Consider the following 25,582-nt stretch of genomic DNA (forward strand, 5'->3'; position numbering starts at 1 on the left):
TCAATATAGTTGCATCCCATCAGGCAATATAAAGACTGGGAGCCAGGCAGCCATGTGCCATCTGAAGCCTGTGCAGGGTTCTTTTATCTCCTAGTTTATCTCATTTTGCATTTTTATGTTGTGAACTGCCCTGTGATCTTCGGATGAAGGGTGGTATACACATCATCATCATCATCATCATCATCATCATCATCATTATTATTATTATTATTACAGCAACAAACAGAGTTGATGTAGCAGCTTGTTCATTTCCTCTGCCTCTCCCTGCCCCAAACCAGAAAACAGTTATCAATAGTTCAGCACTGACGTAACAATATGGCACCATCTGCTGGTGGAGGTGCTGCTTTTCAGCCCAGTATTTTTCTATTTTGCTGCTTCCTCAGATAAACAGTGGCATCCTGTCTGTTTTACCCAATGTTCTTCTGAAAAGACATTTAGAGAAGCAGATGATAAAATGACAGAAGACACACATCTTTAAAATGTGCATTGCTGCAGTTAGATAATTTTAGATTTAATTTAACAGGTGAAATCCAACACTAGATACCCTCAGAGTAGACTACTTTGAGTAGGACTAACATTTCATGCCACCCAATGGTTCTGTGGTGAGCGCCCTCCCTATATTGTGATGTGTGTTACTTCGAATAAAGATGCAATTATAGATATAGCTTTTATTAAAGTGTTTAATAATAACTGCCATTTTAAATTATATCTGTACATATTAAGATATTGTAAATTGTATTATAAAGACTCATATTGAAAAATAGTATCTAAATATGTAAATAAATACCGTATATTATTAAAAATGTGGAATCACTGCAGGCTTGAGTCCTGACAAGAGATTAATTACTCTCAGAGCAGGCAAGGGGCCAATAAAAATATTCTATCCTTATGGTAATAATTATTTGCTTTTGTTTTTAAACCTGCCATGTTACATACAACTCTATTCCCTAGAAGTCATGTGGAACACATCTCATACAATTAGCATGTGTTCATTAGAGAACCTGGAAGTCAAAAAGAAGAGAAACTGAACCCTTTAAATTATGCTTAAAACAAATTTTATTTCACAAAATAGTCACCCTGGTGCATTTTGGCACCTTCTCTTCTTCAAAGGCATTAAGACATAAGACAACAAACACTTTATGAAGCCTCCTTAGTATCATATCATACATATTACACTAAACATATAAACAAATTGTATGGACCATCCATAACTGCTGAGGGGGATGCCAGGATTTCTACTGCGAATAGGCTTGCTTAGGACTTCATGGAGCTGTCCAAACACATTATAGGCCCAATACATCTAGCCAGAGATGCCTTTGATTTGGTTGTTTACTGGTTAGATTGACAACAGTAGATTCCACCTGCAGGGGTACAGGCCTGTCTAGCTCAGGATGGTCCACCCCCAGAGACCAATGGAATAGGAAGGATTCCTGCATGCTCGGGGGGAATGTTTGTCATAGTCAGTGCTTCTGCTGAGAACCTGATGTCACTATGGAACGCAGGCGCTAGGTTCCACCCAACTGTGGGGGAGCCCAGCGCACATGCGACATCACGCATCAGGGGGAGGCTGGGAGGCCCACTGTGGGTAGGGCCTTTGGGCCCCATCTCAGCTGCGGGGACGCCCAGGGAGGCCCACCACAGATTGTGGAATATTGAGGGGGTCCGGATCCCCTCCTTGAAAATTTTAGGGGACCATTGGCCCGCCTATATAGCGCCCCTGCTATGGAATCACCAATAAGGGACCTTCTCTAATGCTGAGCCCAACATGGCATATTGAGTTCTCTGGCAGCTTCAGACTATGAAGCAGGTACGACGGTATCAGCAGCACAAATAGTGGAAATCTCATAGTGAAGATGACCAAACAGGGTTGCCAGCACTTATGGTAATCATGCCTATCTTGTAGCACTGACAGCAGCAAAGAAGGCGTTGTCACCTCTGCACCCTCTACTGAAGCTATTGATATTTGGCCAGAAGTGTCGCAACCCTCAGAATCTTGAGGACATAATCACTTGCCTTCATGCTGAACTGTGGTTGCTTGGAGGTTATTGCCCAACCATATGCCCTCTGGATGACTGCCCATCAAGGCTGATAAAAACTTGCTGGAGGGGGTTGACTGGGTCAGTCCAGAGCATAATTATTGCTTCTTTGCAGGGGGAGATGTTTGGAGTGTTTACCTTAGCATGTAGAACATATGGCCCTTCCACAATCTTTCATTTGGGTTGATCAGTGGGGAGGAGGAGGTGCTTCTATGTGTAGTCTTGAAAAAAACCACACCAAAATAATTAATTAAACTGTTGGAAACAAAAATATAAAAACAATGCTTTTCTTTTGCTGCGAAATAATGCTTTCTCATGGTGATTTTCCTGTGCCCTTACCCCTTCTCATTCAGTTGTGTATTGTTCTATTCACAATTGCTCAGCTGTTCAGTTTTCTCAACTAAACAAGAGCATACCGGGGTATATTCTCCTGCATGTATAACCGATTTGGGCCCATTTGCCAGAAAGCTTAAATCTTCTTATTTTTAATTTTCTTTTTATTACATGTGTAATATGTTCTAGAGCCTATTATGCAAGACTATGCAAGAATATGTAAATATACCAATCACAAGTGAAATAATTTACTACAGATACTACAGAGTCCTGAAATGTATAAATCTAATGGATGAATACAAGAAGTGAGTAGTTTGGCTAATAAATGGAAACCTGTTTCCTGTTCCAAAAATGATTTTAAGAAAACTATTCTAAAACTCTAATCCTTTAACTATAGTAACCAACCCCTATCTTTAACAGATTTTATTGTTGAACCTGGCTTTTAATACTATATTTAGTTTAAACCATGAACTACACAGGGAGCCCACATCAAACAGAAATATTATATATAAATTTCAAAAATAAAAAATGAATATATCCAGGTGCTGAAAAATACTAAATGTATCTCCATATTAATTAAATACCCATCTGTTAAATACCTACCTGTTAATTTGCAAATAACAAGGCCTAGCTGGGTAGAAAAGGTTGTTACATCATCCTTGTTTTCTTTACTGAAGCATTGTGAAACTTTTTGGCTAGCGGGTTTTAACTGAGAGAACAGTTACTTTTGCTACTTGCAGATCTGTATCTCGTTTTACGAGTTGTTTGCTTTAAAGTGTGTTTGAGAGAAAAGGAGGTGAGATTTGAGAGTCCCCGTCTTTTCCTACTGGCCTATTTACAAAGCCTGAGATTAACTAGCAATGTAGTTAAAATAAGGCAAACTATTTTGGGGTGTTGGGGTGATATCCAATGCTAGTCATACTCAGAGTCAACCTTTTGAAATCAATGGACTCAAGTAATTTGTCCATTAATTTTAATGGGTCTACTCAGAACGTGACTTAGTTGGCTATCAGTCTTTGTTTTATAAAAGCAGCAGGACTGTAGTATCATAGGCTGCTTTGGTTGTTTACAATGATTTGGGGTGTTATCATATGCCTTTTATGTACATCTCCTTGCCACATTCCAATTACGACACTATATAAGTGATAAAGAGTATAATACAACTATGTGGCTGGGCAATTGTAGGTTAAGCCAAATGCTACTGCTAATGGACTTAAATAATTGTTTGGGTAGGCGTTAAAAATAAAGATCTGCAGGCTTTGTGAGAATCTTTTTCATGAAGGACATGACCATCTAGCAACAGCCAACAGGCCTCCGGATAAAAAGCTATAAAGAACAGCTTCAGCAGCTCCCAGAACATTTCCAAATACTTTTGGAAGTTGTGCCTTTGTTCCTTTGCCATTTAGCATTCAGCGCCAGCTGGCTTTTGGAAGAACACTGGATGAAATAGCAAACAAATTTCTCTTTGAAAGCAGACTTAAAAAGGAAAGGTGCTGTGAAAGAGCCTAGAGGAAAACCAGACTATTGAGTTGCGCTTCTAGGCATAGCACAAAAGAAGGAGCTTTCTGGGAAACACCCCAAGGGCATCAGGCCCCATGGCATTGGAAGAATTGTTACATCCACCAGCTGTTTTTGTAGGGTAGTGAATTCTTCCTCCCTTATAGGTCTTATTTTTACTAACAGTCGGTTTGAAATCTGCCCCACATGGCTCATTGGGAGTGTTTCTGGACAGCAACAAAATACTGTATTTTTCCATGTATAAGACGCCCCCATGTATAAGATTCCCCCCATTTTTGGGGACTCCAAATTAAGAAAAGACAAGCCCCAATTTTAAACCTTTTTTTTTTGGTTAAAAAACCTAGTCTTAAACATGGCAAGTGTTAACCCTTTTTTGGCAGAATGCCTTCTTTCCTCCAATACTTGCTTGTTAGCTAGACTGGCATCTTCTTGGCTCTGGTGGGACATCCCTTGATCTGAAGTATACAGTCTAGGGCCCCTGCGTCAGAGGACTGTGTGCAAGAGCCCCAGAGACTCCCATCTTGGTGGCACATAGCTGTCAACAGTCCTGTAAGAGGTATAGAACTGGAGCTCAGTAAAGCACATGCTTTGCATTCAGGTTCAATCCCTGGCATTGCCTGAAACATTAGAGGAGCATTACCAGCCTGTGTAGACAATACTGAGCTCAAAGAGCTAATGGTCTAACTCCAGAGAAGCAATGTATTATGTGTCAGTAGCTCATTATCCTCGTCTGAAGGAAAGGCTACCACCAGAGTCCCGAAATAGATGCATTTCGTGGCACTTTGACACTGCAACGCAATTGGGTTTGTTTTTTGCCCCTTCCTGTGTTTTTTTAATTTTAAAAAATGATTTTGTTAATTTAGAATGGCTTACAAAATGCTGAATCAATGAACTCTCTAAGTGTCTACAAAAACCAATAAATAGAAAAACAAGGTAAAATCAGTATACAGTTGTCAACCTTGTTTCCATGCCCCACTCTTGTTTTGTGACAGGCTAAATAGTTAAATACTGCATCATTATTGAAAATCCACTGCTTTGTGTTCTTAAAATGCAGCAGTTACCAGAGAAGTCAAACAGCTAGCGTTGGAAAAACTCATTACGATGTGTGTATAATTAGAGTTGTTCATTTGTGAATAATTTGGAAAAAGCTATTGCTGTCCATTTGATTCAAAAAGCATGGTGCCTATTCGTGCTCTGTAGAAACTAATAGGAATAGTTAAGTAAAGATGTTTTGATTGTCTGACACATTTTCATTCTGGCCATTCTTTGTTTTTCCATCAGAAGGTGTTCTCACTCTGACCCTTCAATCTGTCCCCTCCACAAACAATGACAAGTATAATATAAAAGCAGTTGATATAAAAAGCAAACAAATAGCTTTTCTCATCATTTGCATGCCAACAGCAATGCTGCCGAGATTTATAATATATCTGAACAATTCCAGTTCACTTCAGTTGACAGGAAACTTGACAGCAAGATGCCTTCCTACCTGAAAACAACCAAGATCTAATGTTTGCAATTATCCAGAATCTGATCTTCTCCTACGCAAGATGAACTCTTATTTCTGAATTTTATTGAACAACAATATGGAAGAGGGAGTGCTTTTTTATCCATTGTTGATCCAAATCATCTTCACTGCTTAAATGGAAATGGAAAAAATAGCAAGTTTTTTACAAGTCTGTAGTAATCTCTCAAGAAAGAAAACAGGACAAATGGACTTGCTTCTTTTATTGACAAAGGTAAATAACGGGATAATTTTATACATACATTATTTCAATTTTTTATTCATTGCTGTTAAAGTTTACACAAACTGTTTACGATAATATTTCAGAATATTCCTCTACACAACTCTTTCTACTACATTATCAGCCCTACTTTATCAAGTTCTGTTCTCTTTTGCTCACTGTTTTCAAGCCATCTAATGTAAGGAGCTTCAGCTTTTCCAAGGAATCAACCAGTGCAATTCTAGGCACATGTACCCTGCAAGCTAACCCCACAATCGGGGGTTATGGGGCATGTATGGAGCAGAAGTCTTCCTCCAGCCAGACCACACCAGGTCTGCTGGCCTCCACAACATGACACCGGTGTCACTCTTCTGGTGTGGTCTTCATTCTGCCTCAAGTGCAGGTATGCAAAAGATCCACCATTGGGATTCCTGCAAAAAAAAAAAAAAAAATCCAAAATGAGCCATTTTCGGGTCATAGAGGGACTGAATCAGTCTAGGATTGACTGGATCTTGGACTGGCCTCACTGGCATCATATGATGGTGTTGGCTCTGATGTGGACCTGATTGCTACGCCAGCATCAGGTCTTCAGCTGTCCCAGCCAGTGGGAGCAATGGGGCTGTGGATATGACTGTGGCTACACCACTGTGTTACAATCCACTGTTGCCAAGCTGGGTTTGGGACTGCTACCCCCCCTGGAGTAAGAGCCTTTAACACAGTGGGACATACTCCCAAGTAAAAGTGTAGTATTGCACTGTTATTGTGTTGGTCACTGGACTTTGTGGGAAACGATTTTACACATACTTTTAAACAACATAAAGGCTGTAAACAAAAGCAAAGCTGGATTGTTTTTTGTAACTGGCTTATGTAATTTTTTAACTGGCTTCTGACATCTCGTAGGAAACTACAAGGAGGAAGCAGCTGGAGGGAACAACTTGTGGTTTCAGTTTTCTCTACACAAATCCACACAGAATACGGGTAACAAGCAAGACGAATTGGAACTTTTAATTCAGAGCGGCAAATATGTCCTGGTAGGCATTACTGAAACCTGGTGGGATGAGACCCATGACTGGAATGCAGGAGTTGAAGGTTTAACCTGTTTAAAAGGAATAGACCAAACAGGAAGGGAGGAGTAGCAGCATTATACGTATAGGATGTGTAAATTTGTGAAGGAATCCATGACCTGGATCATGGAAAGCAGACTAAGAGTATATGGGTAAAATTGTAGAAGAGAGAAACAACAGTGACCTTACTGTGGGGTCTGCTATAGACCACCAAGCCAGGCAAAAGACTTGGATGATGCCTTCCTAGAGCCGATTACCAAACACTAAAAAAGGAGAGCTATAGGAGACTTCAATTTCCCTGATATCTGCTGGAACTCAAACTCTGCCAAGAATGTAAGGTCTGACAAATTTCTCCACTGCCTTGCTGACAATTTCATATCCCAGAAGGTGGAAGAAACAAGGGGATCATCTATCCTAGACCTCGTCCTCGCTAACAGGGAGGAATTGATCAACAAAGTGGAAGTACTGGGAAACTTGGCAGGAAGTGATCAGTTCTTTCTGGGTTTCATGATACAGAGGAAAGGGAAAGCTGAGTGTACTCAGACATGCACTCTGGACTTTAAGAAGCCCAATTTTAAAAAACTGAAAAAGCTACTGGATGAGATCCCATGGTCAAAAATACAGAGGAGGAAGTCCAAGATGGATATGTGTTTCTAAAAGGAGAAATATTGAAGCCCCAAACACAGACAATTACAACAAGAAAGAAAAGTGGGAGGCATCTAAGGAAACTGGTGTGGCTGCATAAGTAGCTTACAAATGAGATGAGAGTTAAGAAGGGCACATATGATTCTCAATAAGCAAAGCTGGAATATTCCTCCAGATAGCATTCATTTTCCTTATCTGTCTTTATATCAATGCTACTGGTGTAACTACTGAAATGTTTCCACAACATTGCCTTCACATATTTCATTTAGCCCGCCTAAGTACCCTTTTAATTATAGCTTAACCCTTTTAATTATTAGCTTAAATTTCCCCCTACCAAGGTACATCTAACCTTCCCAGAAGTTGCATTATGCTCCCAAATGACCCTACTGCATCCATCTGTCCACCATGCCGTCATATTCCAGTTTCTTCCCACCTCCTTCCATCTAGGAATAGCATGAGCTGCTCCCAAAATACTTTGCTCCAGCTTTTTAGAAAAATTCTCAAAACCATTGAACTCACATGGCCTACCAATATCCAAACATTTAAGCCTGATATCTTCTCAAATTCTGTGTAGGGACCATATCCACACCACTAAATTCCCATCTCCATAAAATAGCTACTGGGAAGTAATAACTTCTTATACAGGGTGAATCCTTTAAAAGAGGCCCTGGATACAGAGTACACATGTTCCACTGGGGCCTCTTTAAAGACTCACCCTGTATTATTGAAAAGCTTCCAGCCACTCCTAGAAATTTCCCCAGCCACACTGAGCTGCAAAAGGCTTAAATACTATCCCTGCCAAGCCAAGCAAAGGATCCTGCAAGAGTCATATTGAGCCAGGCACTCTTTCGTACCTTTAAAAGGAAAAGTATCACAAAACTGTCCGTAAAGCTCCTCGTGTCTATTATTCTTCTGACTATGGAGAGCCAGTGAGAGCTCCACAAGCCAAGTTTCTTGAACAGAACTCACATCAGGCACCATGGAGGTGCAGCACATTCTTCCTTAACCATGTCCACTCAACACAATAGGGTATTCTTATTGAATACAATGGCAGTCTACTCAGCAAATTCTTTAGCACTACCTGCATTCGAACTCAGCACTGCAAAGCCCAAGACGTTTGCTCCAAAAACGTTTTCTAAACGTTTGCTTCTAAAAAAACACTCCTCTGCTGCTTTCCAAATTCACACCTTTTCTGATCTTTTACCTTTGAGACATAAACCACGAAAGCCATTCTTCACGAAGAGCAAACCCACATCACCTTTCTTCCCCTGCACCACCACCCGTTTGCAAGGCAGCTCCCAGTTACTAAAAGAGCCCGTAGTTTAAGATTGGGCCTCGGACGGAGGGGTAGTTCAACAAGGACGTGAGGCGTGAGGGCTGGTGCATTGTTCGTGAGAGACAGCTTGCTTGCACGCGCGATCAAGTCAGTGACTGTAAAGACCCCACCCCATTTTATGGTGACCGGTGGGATCCATAGCTGTCAACGTTTCCCTTTTTTTAAGGGAAATTCCCTTTTTCCGAATAGGATTCCTCGCAAGAAAAGGGAAAAGTTGCCAGCTATGGTGGGATCTTGTTGTCCAGTTTATGCTGGTCTACGGCCGTAATAAAGAGTTGTTGTCGTCGTCGTCGGTGTCCAGTACTATGAGCAATCGTGACTCTACAGTACTGTATATTTGCAAAGTTGCTTGCAGAAGGGGCATGCCGTCGGCAGCAAGCCCAGCTGGAGGGGCAGCCAATAGGGAAGCTGCTTCCGGTCATGCGGCTTGCTGTTTCGGCGTGGGGGAAGCTAGGGAAGGGGCGAGGCTCCTGCAGGCGCTGGAGGAGGCAGGAAGGGGTGAAGCCTCTGCGCGGTTCTTGCGCTCTTCCTGCTCCTCCCAGATTCAGTCCAGTCAATTCCTCCTTAGAGCGCGGCTGTCGTTTTCTTCTTCTAGGCGTTGGATAGGTAGGGATTTTGCAGGAGAAGCAGAGCAGTTGATTCTCTGGACTTTTATTAGCCCTCCTCTTCAGATATACACTCGAGGGAGGTGCGCATCCAAGGCAGTGTGTGCATGAGTGCGGAAACAGTATACTGTATTACAAAGAAGGTTGTGGGAGGAGCGCCCTGGCCTAAAGCAGGCATGGCCAAACTTGGCCCTCCAGCTGTTTTGGGACTACAACTCCCAGCATCCCTAGCTAACAGGGATGATGGGAATTGTAGTTCCAAAACAACTGAAGGGCCAAAGGTGCTGCTGGGAAACCAGAAACACACTCTTCATTGCCAAGCTTTGTACATACATAAAGAAGATCCTGTGTAAGCATACAATGGATGGGAAGTGTTCACGTGTGCAGGGATGATCAAGATGATTTGCGTAAACGGTACCGAAAGAGGAGCAGAGAGGACAGAACTGGGGCGTTGTGGCTTCGCAAATGACGTGCATTTGCTTGAACGTGTTTACAACTGGTCAGCAATATCATTCATTATATTTCCATCCCGTCTTTCCTCTGAGCGCTAGGTGGTTGTCGTGTACATGCTTCTCCCACTCCTAGTTTTATACTCACGGCAGCCCTGCAAGGTAGATTAGGCTACCCGCCGCACATTCGGGGCTTTAGGTTTTGCAGGGAGCCTCCAAGGGTAAAGAAGGCTCCTTGCGTTACAGAACTTGGCCATACCCGGAAGAAAAGCGACAGGCCAGACGCTGGGACTTTGCAGCGAGGCCCTTCCCCATTTCGCGATTGCTTGCAGGCGAATACAGTGAACACCCGAACAGGGTCAGAAGTGCTAATATTTAAGGCATGAATATTACCTGCGTAATTGCCTTGATTCTGTCACTTGCTCCCATAATTCGCGTGCGAATGTCGCGTGTTATTGCTATACTCTCATTCTTTAAATCCAAATTCTCTGATGCCAGGTGCCCCCCAACCCCAATGAAAACGTGATAGAAATATACAGTCATATCATACGGGCTAAGTTTACCTGTTTGTTGTTGTTTAGTCGTGTCCTACAAATCTTCAAATAAATACTGACTGTCCAGGTATGGTATTGAAATTAGTAGTGTGTCACCCCGCCCCCCAATACAGTGGTACCTCGGGTTAAGAACTTAATTCGTCCCGGAGGTCCGTTCTTAACCTGAAACAGTTCTTAACCTGAGGTACCACTTTAGCTAATGGGGCCTCCCACTGCTGCTGCGCCACCGGTGCACAATTTATGTTCTCATCCTGAAGCAAAGTTCTTAACCTGAAGCACTATTTCTGGGTTAGCGGAGTCTGTAACCTGAAGCGTATGTAACCCGAGGTACCACTTACAGATAGGTAGCTGTGTTGGTCTGCCATAGTCAAAACAAAAAAAAATCCTTCCAGTAGCACCTTAAAGACCAACTAAGTCAGTTCTTGGTATGAGCTTTTGTGTGCATGCACACTTCTTCAGATACACTGAAACAGAAGTTTCCAGACCCTTCTATATAGTGAGAAGGTGGGGAGGGGTATTACTCAGAAGGCTGGTGGGAATGGGTGATTGGCAGATAGCTGTGATGAGCCTGTTGACGACTCTTAACGACCGCAATAGGTCTTACAGGAAGAAGCAAGGGGTGAGAAGGTGAAAAATGGCTTTGTCATGTATAATGAGATAAGAATCCAATGTCTTTGTTCAGACCAGGTTTCTCCATGGTTTTAAGTTTGGTGATAAGTTGCAATTCAGCAGCTTCTCTTTCCAGTCTATTTCTGAAATTCCTTTGTAGTAAAACAGCTACTTTGAGATCTTGTATAGAATGTCCTGGGAGATTGAAGTGTTCTCCTACTGGTTTCTCTGTCTTGTGATTCCTGATGTCCGATTTATGTCCGTTTATTCTTTGGCGTAAGGTCTGGCCTGTTTGTCCAATATAGAGAGCTGAAGGTACCACTGTACATTTTTCTAGTGTTTTGCTGGGAAAGGCAGATAACTTCCGGGACGGGGAGGGTCTTGTCTTAGACATGAGAAGGCGGCCTAGCGGAGCCTGCGCGACTCCTTTCAGCTTCCAGCCTCCCCGAACTTCTCGGGCTGCATCCCGGTCTCCCTATTGGCTCGCCGTCGCTTTTCCGCCCCGCGGCCGCAGTTGCCATAGAAACCAGCCGGTCTCGCGGGCGCTTCGCGGGCCGCCGACCAAGTACGGGGAGTCGCGAGGGTCAAGTTTCAAACGCCGATGGAAATGACCCTCGCGGCTCCCCGTACTTGGACGGCGGCCCGCGAAGTTTCCGCGAGAGCGGCTGGTTTCCAGGGCGACTCCTGCAAACACAACGCGGGTTCCTCGGCTACCGGGAGCGAGCAGGGCCATTTTGTGGCTTCGGGCAGCGCGGGGAGACGCGGAGCTGAGAGGAGAGGGGAAGAAGGCGGGCGCCGCGGAGGGTGAACTCGAGGTAAGAGGCAGGGAAGCGGCCCCGTCGAGAACCTCGGAAGAAGCCGTTTTCCCCGCCCAGCACTCTCCGCGAAGGTGGCAGGAAAAGCTGGTCGGAATATTAACCCGGCATCAAGTGAGGCGGTATTATTCATCCAAGCAAAACAGGGAAACGAGTCGAGCTTCTTGGCTGAATCGTTTCCACGACGGTTTTACGAGGCGCCGCGAGACTCAGAGCAGCCCCTGGATCAGGGAGGGTCAAGGTGTTCCATGGCGCTCATCCTCAGGATGGTTTCTCCCCGGTAGCTGGAGTACCTGGGTGGGGATAATTGTATTTGATTGGACTAGGAAGCTGTCAATAGCTACTAGCAGGGGTCGTAGCCAGAACTTACGGGGGGGGGGGGCAAGAACCGACGAGATTGGTCAGTTTGTTACATATTTCTATTAACTGGGGAGGCAGGTGCCCCCCCCCCAGCCCATGGCTACTAGCCATTGTGTCTATGCCCTGATCCATCAGGGTCTTCTTATGTTCTTCCTTATCTGTATAGCTGTTTGAATATTCAGTAGTTGAGGAATAAAGGGCATGGCAATATTCCCCATGGACTATCTAGAGAGAGAGACCTCAGGCTTGTCTGGTCCTTCCCATGCTCTTCTCAGTGCAGGGAGGAGGTGAACCAGGCGACTGCATTTATTTGAACATTGAACCCTCCTTAATCCTGTGAGCTTCATCCCAGCTTTAATCTCTTGCATCCACAAAAGATTTCATCTTCAAATAAGCACAGTATCTCTCCTAGTGAAGTTGTTCACTTCTGCAGGAAGGGAACACAGAGGTCCAGTGCCTTCTTCAAAGCATCACTTGAAGGAAAAGTCTTTGGACAGAGCCATAGTTCTGGTGAATTCAGGAAAGCATACGCCAAGCATTGTTTGTAGCTGTTGAAATAACTGCACATTATCTTTTGTCTTCTCTTCTTAGTTTCAGTTGCCGCCCAATACATGACTAAAAATGATTGACTCAGTCAAAGTAAGAAGACAGTGCAGCTTGGATTTTTACTCTCATTATGAGCACCTTTGTTCAGTTCAGGGCTGTGTCCCTCTACAATCTGTAAAAGCTAGAAGGCTTCTTGGTGTTCTCGATATAAATGCAGATCGCATCAAACCTCCGGATTGGGTACCTCTCTTGGATGCTATCCGGCACAACAAAACTTTGACTTCTATTGCCATAAGAAGCTTTCATCATCAGGGACACAGAGACTCAGGTAGTGACCAGTTAAATTGTTAACCATATGACCGCTCTTTCTCTCATAAAGTTGTGTTCCTGTGCTGAATCCTACTCTGATCAGCTCCCTTCAGCATGGTCAGTGGTCACGGATGATGAGAGTTAAAAAGTAAAGGTAAAGGTACCCCTGCCCATACGGGCCAGTCTTGACAGACTCTGGGGTCGTGCGCCCATCTCACTCAAGAGGCCAGGGGCCAGCGCTGTCCGGAGACACTTCCGGGTCACGTGGCCAGCGTGACATCGCTGCTCTGGCGAGCCAGAGCCGCACACGGAAACGCCGTTTACCTTCCCACTGGTAAGCGGTCCCTATTTATCTACTTGCACCCGGAGGTGCTTTCGAACTGCTAGGTTGGCAGGCGCTGGGACCGAGCAGCGGGAGCGCACCCTGCCGCAGGGATTCGAACCGCCGACCTTTCGATCGGCAAGTCCTAGGCGCTGAGGCTTTAACCCACAGCGCCACCTGCGTCCCATGATGAGAGTTAGAGTCAAACAAAAGCAGAAATACTGCAAGTTTCTCATTTCTGCAGTTACCTTTTTAAAAAAAAAAGAAAAAAGAAAAATTGGGATTATAAGAATTGTGTATTTTGGATTGTCGTCCCTCCCCTTTCTGTCCATTTTTTTTCATTTAACGGTCCATTCCTCCCCCATTCATACTCCTTAGTATTTGTTTCTTCAGGTTCCAATAGAAGAGGGAGAGTTATGCATGTGACTTGCATTATGTTTAAGTTGCCTTTGGCCATGGTGTCACTAATACAAAGGAATTTGCATCTGCTTATGTAGCTAAAATGGGATGGTAGTAAGAATCAATCAATCAATCAATCAATCAATCATGAATGGCCTATGTAAACGCTTAAGTGGTGTTTGTTCTGATGATTTTATTAGCTTTTTTTGTTTTCTAGGTGTTGAAAAGCAGGGAACATACATTGTAAGAAGGAGAATTCCAGCAATTCGATCCAAAGACTTTACTGCTCAACTATGTAAAGCTATTAAAAGTTGTCTGATGAGATCAAGTGCTCTAGTAAATTTGGAACTACAGGGACTGCTTTTGAGGGAAAAAGACTTAATATTACTGACAAAAGTAAGACTGCTCAATTGCAATAAATATTTTCATGGAAATACTTCTGTGCCCATATTAAAATTACTAATATTCTTTATTTTGAAGGGGTTGGCTAACACATCATCTCTAGAGAGACTGTCTTTAGCAGACTCACCAATTGGTGATGGAGGTTTGGAAAGTAAGTTCTGAATTTTCTGAAGAAAACTAGACTTAATATGCAACACAGTGTCATTTGTAAAAATACATCTTGTTTCACACATTCATAATACTGCTGTAGTTAGTACATTTTAATTTAAAATGTCCTGTTTAACCTTGTTTTATGTTCTTTGGTATGTTAAAAACATTTCCCACATTTGAAATAAAATAATGGTATTCTGATTACATCTTGGCTTTCTGTCAGAAGTTCATAGAAGACGTTAATTTGATGGTATCTTGGAAATCCATGGCTGCCTTGGTGGCCATGATTTATCTATTTTTCTGCATGACAACTTAGGTAGCTGCTTCAGGTGCATTGAGTTGTAAAGAGGAGCAACTGCACCTGAAATACAAAGAAGAGTATAGCCTTTCTCAGGCGTTCCCCCTTTGCATGAGAGAGAGTGCAGGGAAGCCCTTGCTGCCCCTCCCCACTGATGCGACCCTGCTGCCCACTCCCAAACCCTTAGCCATTTACACATTGTGGGGGAAAGTCTGTACACACATAGGCTACCTCTCACCCCTTAGGCTTGAAAAGAAACCTTCCTATTGACCTGAAAGTTTCTATTGAGGCTAACTGCATTGCTGTGGGAGGGGCAATGATGCGAGGTTGTGGGCCAGGCAAGGAGGTCCTAACATGCCATAACTGTTCAAATTTGTATTCTCTGGAAATATACCACTGATACTAGGTAGTGTTGTTCAGCAGTGAGACTGACAAGAGCTTCAATCAGAGGAGTGAAAAATGACATACTGCATGAGGAACTGGTGACTTGTTGGCTTGTATTACATGACGTGCAAACACACACAAACACAACTTGGAACTACATTAACCAAAACACTTGTACAATAGTGTTTTTCCGCAATTTACTATGTGATAGGATGTATGAATGCACAAATGACACTGAAATTAAGGGACGTACTTAGATTTTTTCTTTCTTTTACAAAAGCTTTGGGAAAGTAGACTGTTTAGTACAGCAGTTGCCACTCTAGAGTTGCCACCCTTGTTGCAAGCACATAGCAGCAAAACATTGCTGATCAATGAAGTGAGAATGTACTGGTGATTAAAAGGAGATTGAAGCTGTACAAGATAGCAACCTTCTATACTTAAGTAGTGTCATCTCTCTCTATTTCCAGTGATTTGTCAGAGTGTGAAGAATTCAGCTTGCATCAAAACTATAGATTTTACAGGGTGCAGTTTGACATGGCGAGGAACCCAACACATGGCCAACATTTTAAAGGTAAAACCACTTTTCAAATTTGATGTAAATGTTGCTATTCCTGTCTGTAATTTATATGTGAACCAAATGCTAACTATACCTGCATATTAAGCAGACAGCCTTGGTACTATCTGCTGTCTCGTCTGCTAAGTCCATGTATCAACTCATTTATAAGATGACTTTTTAAAGTTTGAAATGTCCCATTTAACCTAATTTTATGCTCTGTGGCATGTTAAAAACATTTTCCACATGTGAAAGGCTTTTGTTTTTTAATTGAAAAGTTGACTTCAAATTATGTCAGCTTTTAAAGGGATGTGTGTGGATGTGCATAATCCTCAGGATTTTTACTTGGAAGTAAATTCCACTCAGTTTTAAGGGATTTACAATGTCATTCTAACCATTCTAGCCATGTCTACTGAAAGGTAAGTTGTATTGAATTCAGTGGGGCTTAGTGAGGTTTGGAGTGCAAGCCTTACTCCCTAGTTTAGGATATTTAGAGTTGCACCCTGAGTCTTCTATAACACAAATCCATGATCTTTAAGCATATGTTTCTGGTTGTGATGAAAATTGCCTGTCCCTAAGGACTACGGTACTTCTGAAGCCCTAGTATACTAACTTCTAACATAGCATCCAGTTTTCCTGAAGTTCACAGTAAGACAAGCCATTCAGTTTTGACAGGCATGCAGCATTCTGTTTGTCTTCACATAGTAAAGAATGAGTTTGAAATGTAACTTATTCTCAAGTGTGTTTTAATATTACTTTAGCTTTAGCTTTAGCTCTCATTATACCTTCAACAATATAATGGTCATTCAGTTTTTGTATTCTAGCTGGCATTTTCAGCAACTATTTGCATTTTGGTGGTTTTGTCTTTGAAAGCACCAGGCACTGAAAAGACACAGCGAAGCTTGGGCTGAGAGCCTGCGCTATAGGAGACCTGATTTGGACTGCATGGCTGGCTTAAGGCGCATTACTCTCAACTGCAACTCACTTATTGGTGACCGAGGTGCTACTGTTTTAGCTGAATGCCTTGGAGAAGACCTATGGTTAAAAGGTAGGTGCTAATTATAGATATAGTTGTAAACAGCATGCTTGTGTAGGATACAACACCTATACATGGAGTAAACTACTGCATATTTTACAAGGTCTGTTTCTTACTATGGGGAGAGGAATGTGAAGTTCCCTGTCCTTTTCTGTGAGCTAAATTGTAGCTCTAATATGGTTCTATAAATAAGGTTTAGAACCATTCTTAAGTACAAACTATTTTAAAGAATTTCTGTTAAGCCAAATGTAGGCTCTGCATTTAAATAATTTGGCCCAACATGATTGCTTTCTTCTGTCCCTTTCTTAGCTTTCCACCCCCTCCCTCAACTTTATTTCCATGAGCTTTATCAGTTAGGGACTAGGTTTGGGGAGGGCCTTCAGCAGCATGAAGAATAAGGGCTGTTGCTCCACTATCAGGAGCACTTGCTCCTCAGAGGTAACACTGAATAATCTCAATTACCGTATTTTTCCATCTATAAGACACCCCTACTTTGGGGGACTCTGATTTAAGAAAATGGGGGGAGATGTATCTGTGTATAAGACGCCCCCTAATTTTTGACATTATTTTTTAGGGGAAAAACCTAGTCTTATACACGGAAAAATCTGGTAAGTAGGCATGACCAGATGAATCTTGCTATGTGTGGACAGTAATGCAAATAACAGTGTATGTACTTGATTATGTATGAGACCGGTTAACATGAAACTGACTGAGTGATGGGCAAATAATTTAGTGGGCAAAGTGTGTGTAAAATCACACAGAATTTGTTGAAATAACATAATACTTCTTTTTCTTCCAGAATTTGGCAACTTCACGTTGAAGTTAGAGCAGGGTCTGTCTAAACATTCTGCTGTGTCTGTGTTTAAATACTTCTAGATCATGCCAATTAATAATATTCTTCTTTAATATTCTAGCACTTGATTTGCAGCAGTGCGGAATTACCAATGAGGGAGCTAGATCACTTTTGGATATATTTGAGACCAACAAAACAATTGTGGTTCTAGACATTAGGAAAAATCCATTAATAGGTATGTTTCTTTTGGTTGCACCATCCAGGAGTATAAAAATGTATGTTAGAATTTGAAAAGTATAATGCACTTAAAAACAATGTGACATTAATGCTCCCCACCGCCTTGAGAATGAGGATATTCAGGGCACTCTTTATAGAGAGAGCTGCTTCTTGTGGGGCAAAACCAGATTTACAAATGTGCAGGTATTGTAGGATTCTGTCTAGAATTCTGCCTTTTGACAGGGTCATATTTTGAATTGGACAAATGCTAGAGAGCGCTCTTTGTTGCCTCCACTGATGACCCCTTCCCACAAAATTGAGCCATAAAGTACTCTTTAATACCTTCTCTCTCCCCAACATGAATACTAATAGGCAGGTGCTCATGTTCTTTCCTTATACATCTCTGTTGCTGGCTGCCATGTACTAGTGAAGAGACATGTGTAAGGAAGTGACTAACTGAGGTGCATTGGGAGAAAATGGAAACCTTTTGGTTGTGTAGAAGAAAGTGACTAAAGTACATTGACTGGTACCAGTGATAGGAACATACACACTCTAGGGCAGCAGTATCCATTGTGGTGACATCCAGATGTGCCATCAGCCCCACTTGTCATGTCATGGTCAGACAAGATAGGAATTGTAGTCTAACAGCATCTAGCTGTTACCACACTGGCTTCCCTGTTCTAGGGGCTGCACGTCAAAACTGCATCAGCCTAAAGCTCCCAGATTTACCCAGTCTTCAGTACAGTAAGCTTAAAAGGCTTCAGGCATCTGCCTTCTAACACCAAGGGCCATGATTACTGAGCTTGTAAGAGTGACTCAAACCTATTGTGTGGGTTGGTTATATATCCATGGTTCGCCAGCAGTAGATTCTGTCATGAATAAGGCCTTTGAGGGCAGAAACTAGAAAGTGCTGGAAGACTCTGGAAAGTTCATATTGTTTTGACTCACTCAGAGTCCCGTGGAGCCAGGAGAGAGAAATTCCTGGGCTCAGCGAGCTGCCTTATCTCTTTGCTCTCTCTCTCTCTCTGCTCTCTTTTACTCTGCTTGTACATTGCATGGAACAGAATTTTTGCCACAGTAAAGTTTTCCTTTTACTGTGGATCTTTGAGTCTGCGTGGTTCTTTTTTATTTACTGCAAGACACTACTGTTCGACAGATTCACCAAACGGAAGCACATGCCTGTGCAGGGTCTCCCCCTCTTTCCACTTAATGACCTTAGTGTCTTCATAACTTAATAACTCAAAACCTCAAAGCTCTGGTTAGACAATCATGGAGACAGTAAATTCCTGGTCCCTCTTTCTGCACTAGCATTTAGATAACTCTGGGGATATATTTAGGTCCTTTGACTTGGCTCTTTGATAGATATGGGGCTGAGCCATGGAGACTTTATATATAGGTAGTTTTAGCCACTCTAGTAGTAGAAATGAGGGCAGAGGAGAGGCTGAATGGATTATAGTGGGTGCTAAAAAAAATAGCATATAATGAAAATGTTTTTGTTAATCTTTTTTTGTAGATCATGCTTTAATGAAGACAATAATTGAAAAAGTTCTGATGAATGCAAATGGAAGTAACATGGAGGTATATTCTGTAACAGAGTTTGTTTGTAGTTACTAGTGTAATGAAATAATCCACAAAATACCAAATAATTGTGCCAGTCATTTCTCTGCTCATTACATTTTGGACAATGGAGCTCTTGGAAAAAAACCACTTTTGAGTTATAAAAAGGCAGAGCATGTTTTTAAAATTCAGACTAGCATTAGGTTGCTTTTCAATGTGCTCAAAGCAGGTTTTTCATTTGGTCAGACAGGGAGACACTTCCTTCTTTCTCAAGCAAATAGTTTTTCTCTTGTTCCTGAGAATTTCCTATTCACATTGCCTCATGTTTTGCTTGAATTCATCCAGTTTGCAGACACTGCTTGAAGACTGGGACAGTACTGATGACACCTGGTCCCAAAGCACTGAATGACCTCACTCAGTGGTTTCATAGATACATAGTAAATAATATATAAAACTCTGTAGAAATGCAAACATGAATTCCAATGAAGATAAGTGACTGGAAGTGTTGAATTTGACAAAACAGAAGAACTACTGGAGAATCACCACCACCAGATGTTCTAAACCGTGTAAAGAATGGTGCAGTCTACACAGTCAAAAACTGCTGAGAGGCCCAGTAAGATCAGTAGGGAGGTGATGTCGTTGTTGACCTTCAGGAAAGGGATCCCCTACCAGGGCTGATGGTCTCTGGCTGATACTGGACTGAAAAGGGTTGAGAGGTATATCATTCAACAATACCTTGAGGAATTCTTCTTGCACAAATACCATAATCATTCCACCAAAGAGAAAGATTTGGTGCTGGTTGAAAACTGGCTAAACTTCTTTATTTGGACTTCCGGAGGCGGCGCAAAATAGCAATGGCGGTCCTCTTTACCTGGTGAAGAGGGGCTCCGCGAAAAAGGGTCGTCCGCTACGGCAAAGCGGAGACCCATTAAGAAAAACCGCAGGCAGAGCGAGCCTGCGGCCGTGGGACTCGGCGGGCGCCCAAAGCCCCCCCGGAAACGAATAAGGGGCTCCGTAAGGGGCTCCGGAACGCGAAAGGGGGAGCGGCGCTGTGAGTTCATCGCTCTTTTCGTGGATGCAAAGCTGCGCTGCTGCTGATGAGCGCCGACCTTTCTTCTTGAAAACATCAAAATTGGCTGCTACATACCCGTGAGTAAGGGGAGCTAAACATCGGAAAATTTGGGAATTTGGTTGAAATTCGGCTGAAAACGGGAGGCGAGTAACAGGAAGTCCGTCTCCTGATCCTGCTAACCAGATTAAAGCAATTGCGCAGAAGAGCGCTGAAGCGCTGAAAAGGGACTGTAAAAGTAAAACGAGGGTGTATTTGACAGACTTTGTAGCGAAAAGACAAGCAGGAAATCTTTGTAAAAGTTGTGGATTTTATTTTTGGGACCTTCTTCCTAATTTTGAGCTATGTGGAGTTAAAAGAGACAACCCAGCGATCGGGCTGTCAGCGTGCAAAGGAGAACTGTCAAACTGCTGATACTGTTATTGGAGCTTAACTGATACATAGACTGAGACATTAACGTTTAAACATTGTTGCTGGGACCCTTCTTGACACCTTGTGGCTTTTCTTTAAGACAAAGAAAGCCTGTGGAAACTTCCTTTTGTGCTCTGGAACTATCAAAGACTTAACATAGGGAATATAAGAACTTCAATGGCGGACAAGAGCTCTCTCCTTCCTTGAAATTTTGAAATACCCCCACCTAGAGGATTGTGGAGATATAGAGGCCTGGGAACTGTACTTTATTGTGATTCTCTGTGGTTAAATTGTTTACACTCTGGACTTTGTCTAACTTATGAAACAAAAGAAAATTTGACCTTGAACAGAGGCAGGTGTGGAATGAGTGGCACAGGGAGAACAAGAGCAGCTAAAGCTAAAGAGAAAGAAAAGAAACCAGGGCAACTTGTTCAAACAACCCTATCTCATCAACGAAGATCATCCGTCCCAACTGTGCTGACAGCACAGGAGGTGGAATTTGAAGAGCCTGCTGCAGAGCCCGTTGCAGAAGATATGGCAACTGGAGGATCTGAAATAGTTCTGAAGCAAATCTTGGAACAACTTGGAATTTTAAATCAAAAAGTGGACAACCAATCATCAAAAATTGACCAAGCTACATCCTCTATTACTAAATTATCTGAGCAAGTTTCCCATCATACTCAGGCAATTGAAAAATTACAAGGGGCAACGTCTGAAAATTATAAGCTTGCGGCGGAAGCTTGTCAAAAAGCAGAACAGGCGAACAAAAAGGTTGATGAGATTAGGGGGGAAGTAAGGCCTCTGAAAAGACAGGTAGGGGAACAACAAGCCTACCTGTCATTGGTTGAATTGAAAAGTAAGGAAAATAATCTCAGATTAAGGGCTATCCCAGAATTGGAGGAAGGAAACCTACAGGGATTTTTAACACTTTTGTTCTCCAAATTCTGGGGGAATAGAGGAAGATAAGGACTTTAAAATTGTGACTGCCTTTAGACTGGGAAAATTGATAAAGAAGGACAAGTCCAGAGACTGTTTGGTTATTTTGAGATCGAGAGAGGAAAGAGACAAGATACTAGGCCTACACTTCAAAAAATCCTTGGAGATAGAAGGAAAAAAGGCTGAAATTTACAGAGATATACCTAAACACCTTTTGGACCTTAGGACTACTTATACAGATTTGACCAAATTGTTGAGATATAACACAATCCCTTATAGGTGGGAGTTTCCGCAAGGACTCTCATTTACCTACAAAGGAAGGAAAGTAAGAATTAAAACACCGGAGGACCAACAGAAGTTCCTACACGACCACGAGGAGGACCTCCAGAAAGGAGCCGCAGCTTCTTGGCCTCCACCACCACCGGGACCATCTCCAAAGCCTACACCGCCTGGATCTGGACCAACATTACCACCTCCGGGATCGGAGGGAAGCCTAGACACCCCATTGTAGACCCACCAATTAGACTAGGATGTCGCTGCAGCTTCTTAGTTGGAATATAAATGGCGGAAATTCTCCGGAAAAAAGAAGAAAAGTATTTCATATTTTGAAAAAAGAACAATTGGACATTATTTGCCTGCAAGAAACGCATGTGACAAGGCTCCACAGAAAAGTGCTAATTAATAAAAGACTAGGCCAAGAATTTATCTCTTCGGACAAAGTGAAGAAACGAGGTGTGGTGATATATGCAAAGGAGAGCCTGTCACCGAAATTCTTATTTAAAGATGAACACGGCAGAATTTTGGCGATTGAAATTCAGACACAAGGAGAAAAATTTCTGATATTAGGAATATATGCCCCAAATGAAGGAAAATCGGAATTTTTCAGGAAGCTGCATGAGATTATGCTGGATTACTTAGATTATAACAACATCATCATGATGGGTGACATGAATGGGGTTGTGTCTGTAAATATGGATAAGTCGCAAAGTGCTAACATAACGAAAGATGGCAGACTACCTAAAACTTTTTTTGAAATGACTGACAATGTGGATTTAATTGACATATGGAGGGTTAAGAACCCCCTAGGAAAAGAAGGGACTTTCTTTTCTGAAGCTCATCTGACATGGACACGAATCGACCAAATATGGATAACTAGAGGACTGGCACCCAGGACTAGAAAGGTGGAAATCTGCCCAAAAACCTGCTCCGACCATAATGCTTTGAAAATGGAATTGAGACTAAATACAACCGGATCCTTCAGATGGAAAATGAATGACACCTTATTAAGGGACGAGAAGATTGTTAAGAAGGCCCAAAAAACTTTAAAGGACTATTTTGAGATAAATTTAAATACCACTGTGGAAAAAAGAATAATCTGGGACGCAAGTAAAGCAGTCATGAGAGGGTTTCTAATACAACAAAATACGATCAAGAAAAAATTCTGGAATGAAAAGAAGGAGAAGATATTGGAAAAAATAAGAGATGGAGAGAAAAAACTAAGATCCAGGCCAAAGTCGAAGGAGGTGCTGAGAGAAGTGAAATTTTTCCAAGCACAATATTTGAAACTGATAAATCAAGAGGTGGAATGGAAAATTAAACAAATGAAACAAAGATCCTTTGAATCAGCAAATAAGTGTGGGAAACTGCTAGCATGGCAGTTGAAAAAGAGACAAAAACTTAATACTGTTACAAATCTAGAGATTGAAGGGAGAATGGTTCAGAAACCCGAGGAAATTAGAAAGTGCTTCCAGAGATATTTCAAAGAACTTTATTCACAAGGGCCACAGAAAGATTCGGAGGTGGACCAATTTCTTAAAACTAACGGATTACAGAAAATACCTCAGGAAATGAGAACAACCCTGAATAGTAATATCACACAGCAAGAAATTGAAAGCACCATTCAGAACCTCCAATTAGGCAAATCTCCAGGCCCCGACGGACTTACCTCCAAATACTATAAGGTTTTGAAAGACTATTTGATACAACCTTTGTTGGAGGTTTGTAACCAGATTATGGAGGGGAGGAAGGCACCGGAAACGTGGAAAGAAGCTTTCATCACATTGATACCCAAACTAGAAACTGAAAAGACTCAGCTTAAGAACTACCGCCCCATCTCACTCCTAAATGTGGATTACAAAATTTTTGCAGACATTTTGGCAAGTAGGTTTAAAAAAGTGCTTAATGAAGTGATCCATAAGGACCAGGCTGGCTTTCTCCCTGGTAGGCATTTGTTTGGCAACACAAGAAACATTATTGACATTTTGGAGCTTTTACAAACAAAGCTAAACACTAGAGCGGTGTTAATCTTTATTGATGCGGAGAAAGCCTTTGACAATATTTCCTGGATGTTTATGAAGAAAAATTTGGAAGGGATGGGAGTGGGGCGGGGGTTTGAAAATGGAATAGAAGCAATATATTCAGAACAAAAAGCGAAATTGATAGTAAACAATGTGGTGACAGAGGAGTTTAAAATTGAAAAAGGGACACGGCAGGGGTGCCCCCTATCCCCCCTATTGTTTATTTCAGTTCTGGAGGTGCTATTGAACATGATTAGAAAGGACCGGTTGGTACAGGGAATTGAGGTCGGAGTGAAACAATATAAATTGAAAGCATTTGCAGATGACCTGGTATTAACACTGCAGGAGCCTGTCTCTAGTACTAAAAGAGTGTTAGAATTAATTTCGGACTTTGGTCGGGTGGCGGGATTTAAGCTGAACAAGCAAAAAACTAAGGTTATAGCAAAAAATTTGACAAGTACAGAAACAGATGAGTTTGTGAAAGAAACAGAATTAAATGTGGTTAAAAAAGTAAAATACCTAGGGGTGTATCTGACCTCCAAAAATTTGAATCTGTTTAAGGACAACTACGAGAAATGTTGGTTAGAAATCAAAAGAGATTTGGAAACATGGTCAAGATTGAAACTTTCCTTGTTGGGCCGAATAGCAGCTATAAAGATGAATGTATTGCCAAAAATGCTATTTTTGTTTCAGACCCTACAGGTCGTGGACAAGGTGGAATGCTTTGGAAAGTGGCAGAGGGATATTTCTAAGTTTGTTTGGCAGGGCAAAAAGCCCCGAATAAAGTTTAAGATACTAACTGATGCGAAAGAAAGAGGGGGATTTGCCCTGCCAGACTTGAGGTTATATTACGAAGCTGCAGCCTTCTGCTGGTTGAAAGATTGGATTTTACTGGAAAACACTGATGTCCTAGATCTGGAAGGGTTTGACAATGCTTTTGGGTGGCATGCATATTTGTGGTATGACAAGGTTAAAGTGCACAAATTGTTTAAAAACCACATTGTCAGGAGAGCAATTTTAATGGTCTGGACAAAATATAAAGACTTATTGGAGAGTAAGACTCCGAGGTGGCTCTCACCGGTGGAGGCCAAGGCACCTAATATGGAAGCCAATTGGCCTAAATATGGGGAAATTATTGAAAAGATTGGAGACAATTGGAGGTTGCAGAGCTTGGAAAAACTAAAAAACAAGGTGCGAGATTGGTTGCATTATGCACAAATTCAAGAGGTCTTTAAAGTAGATAAGAAGGTTGGATTCCAGGTGGAAAAATCGAAACTAGAGACAGAATTGTTAGAACCAAAAAGCAAACTACTTTCGAGAATGTATAACCTGCTGCTTAAATGGAATACTCAGGATGAGACAGTCAAATCCGCCATGATAAAGTGGGCGCAGGATTTGGGGCATAACATTATGTTTGAAGACTGGGAAAGGTTATGGAACACCGGAATGAAATTTACGGCATGTAGTGCCTTGAAGGAAAACATTATGAAAATGATATACCGGTGGTACATGACCCCAGTCAAGCTTGCTAAGATATATCACCTGTCTGATAATAAATGCTGGAAATGTAAAGAGGCGGAAGGGACATTCTTTCACCTCTGGTGGACCTGCCCGAAAGTGAAGGCCTTCTGGGAAATGATTCATAATGAACTAAAAAAGGTACTGAGATTTACCTTACCTAAGAAACCAGAGGCCTTCCTTCTGGGCATGGTGGACCGGAGAGTGTTTAAGAAGGACAGAACTTTTTTTATGTATGCTACTACAGCAGCAAGGATTCTGATTGCAAAATATTGGAAGACACAAGATTTACCCACACTGGAGGAATGGCACACGCAGTTGATGGACTATATGGAACTGGC

General features: G+C 42.1%; 1 protein-coding gene and 2 long non-coding RNA genes across 6 annotated transcripts in view; 1 reads left to right on the plus strand and 2 right to left on the minus strand.

Moving 5' to 3' along the window:
* Nucleotides 1-1,038: 1,038 nt before the first annotated feature.
* Nucleotides 1,039-10,385, minus strand: LOC310826843. Of its 2 annotated transcripts, none has more exons than XR_014556019.1 (2): nt 10,101-10,385; nt 1,039-2,257 (listed from the first exon to the last, which is right to left on the minus strand). It is a non-coding gene; the product is annotated as an uncharacterized lncRNA (long non-coding RNA). The 2 variants fall into 2 exon arrangements; XR_014556020.1 differs by lacking the exon at nt 10,101-10,385 and adding an exon at nt 5,374-5,517.
* On the minus strand, nt 5,598-8,652 carry LOC310826858. Its single transcript, XR_014556037.1, has 2 exons — nt 8,522-8,652; nt 5,598-6,039 (listed from the first exon to the last, which is right to left on the minus strand). It is a non-coding gene; the product is annotated as an uncharacterized lncRNA (long non-coding RNA).
* Nucleotides 10,386-11,448: 1,063 nt separating the features above from the next.
* The window catches only part of CEP78 (centrosomal protein 78), a 28,056-nt gene continuing 13,922 nt past the window's right edge, over nt 11,449-25,582 (plus strand). The window contains exons 1-8 of one of the 3 annotated variants that reach the window (XM_083702014.1): nt 11,449-11,662; nt 12,637-12,919; nt 13,839-14,017; nt 14,102-14,174; nt 15,323-15,426; nt 16,282-16,456; nt 17,359-17,472; nt 18,967-19,031. In XM_083702014.1, the coding sequence (XP_083558140.1) occupies nt 12,667-12,919; nt 13,839-14,017; nt 14,102-14,174; nt 15,323-15,426; nt 16,282-16,456; nt 17,359-17,472; nt 18,967-19,031 (963 nt within the window). In that variant the 5' untranslated portion in view covers nt 11,449-11,662; nt 12,637-12,666. Of the gene's footprint in view, nt 11,800-12,636; nt 12,920-13,838; nt 14,018-14,101; nt 14,175-15,322; nt 15,427-16,281; nt 16,457-17,358; nt 17,473-18,966; nt 19,032-25,582 lie in introns of all 3 variants that reach the window. The other 2 variants (XM_083702013.1, XM_083702015.1) reach the window with 2 other exon arrangements.

The sequence above is a fragment of the Podarcis gaigeae genome, assembly GCF_964106915.1.
Source record: "Podarcis gaigeae genome assembly, chromosome: 11".
NCBI lineage: Eukaryota > Metazoa > Chordata > Lepidosauria > Squamata > Lacertidae > Podarcis > Podarcis gaigeae.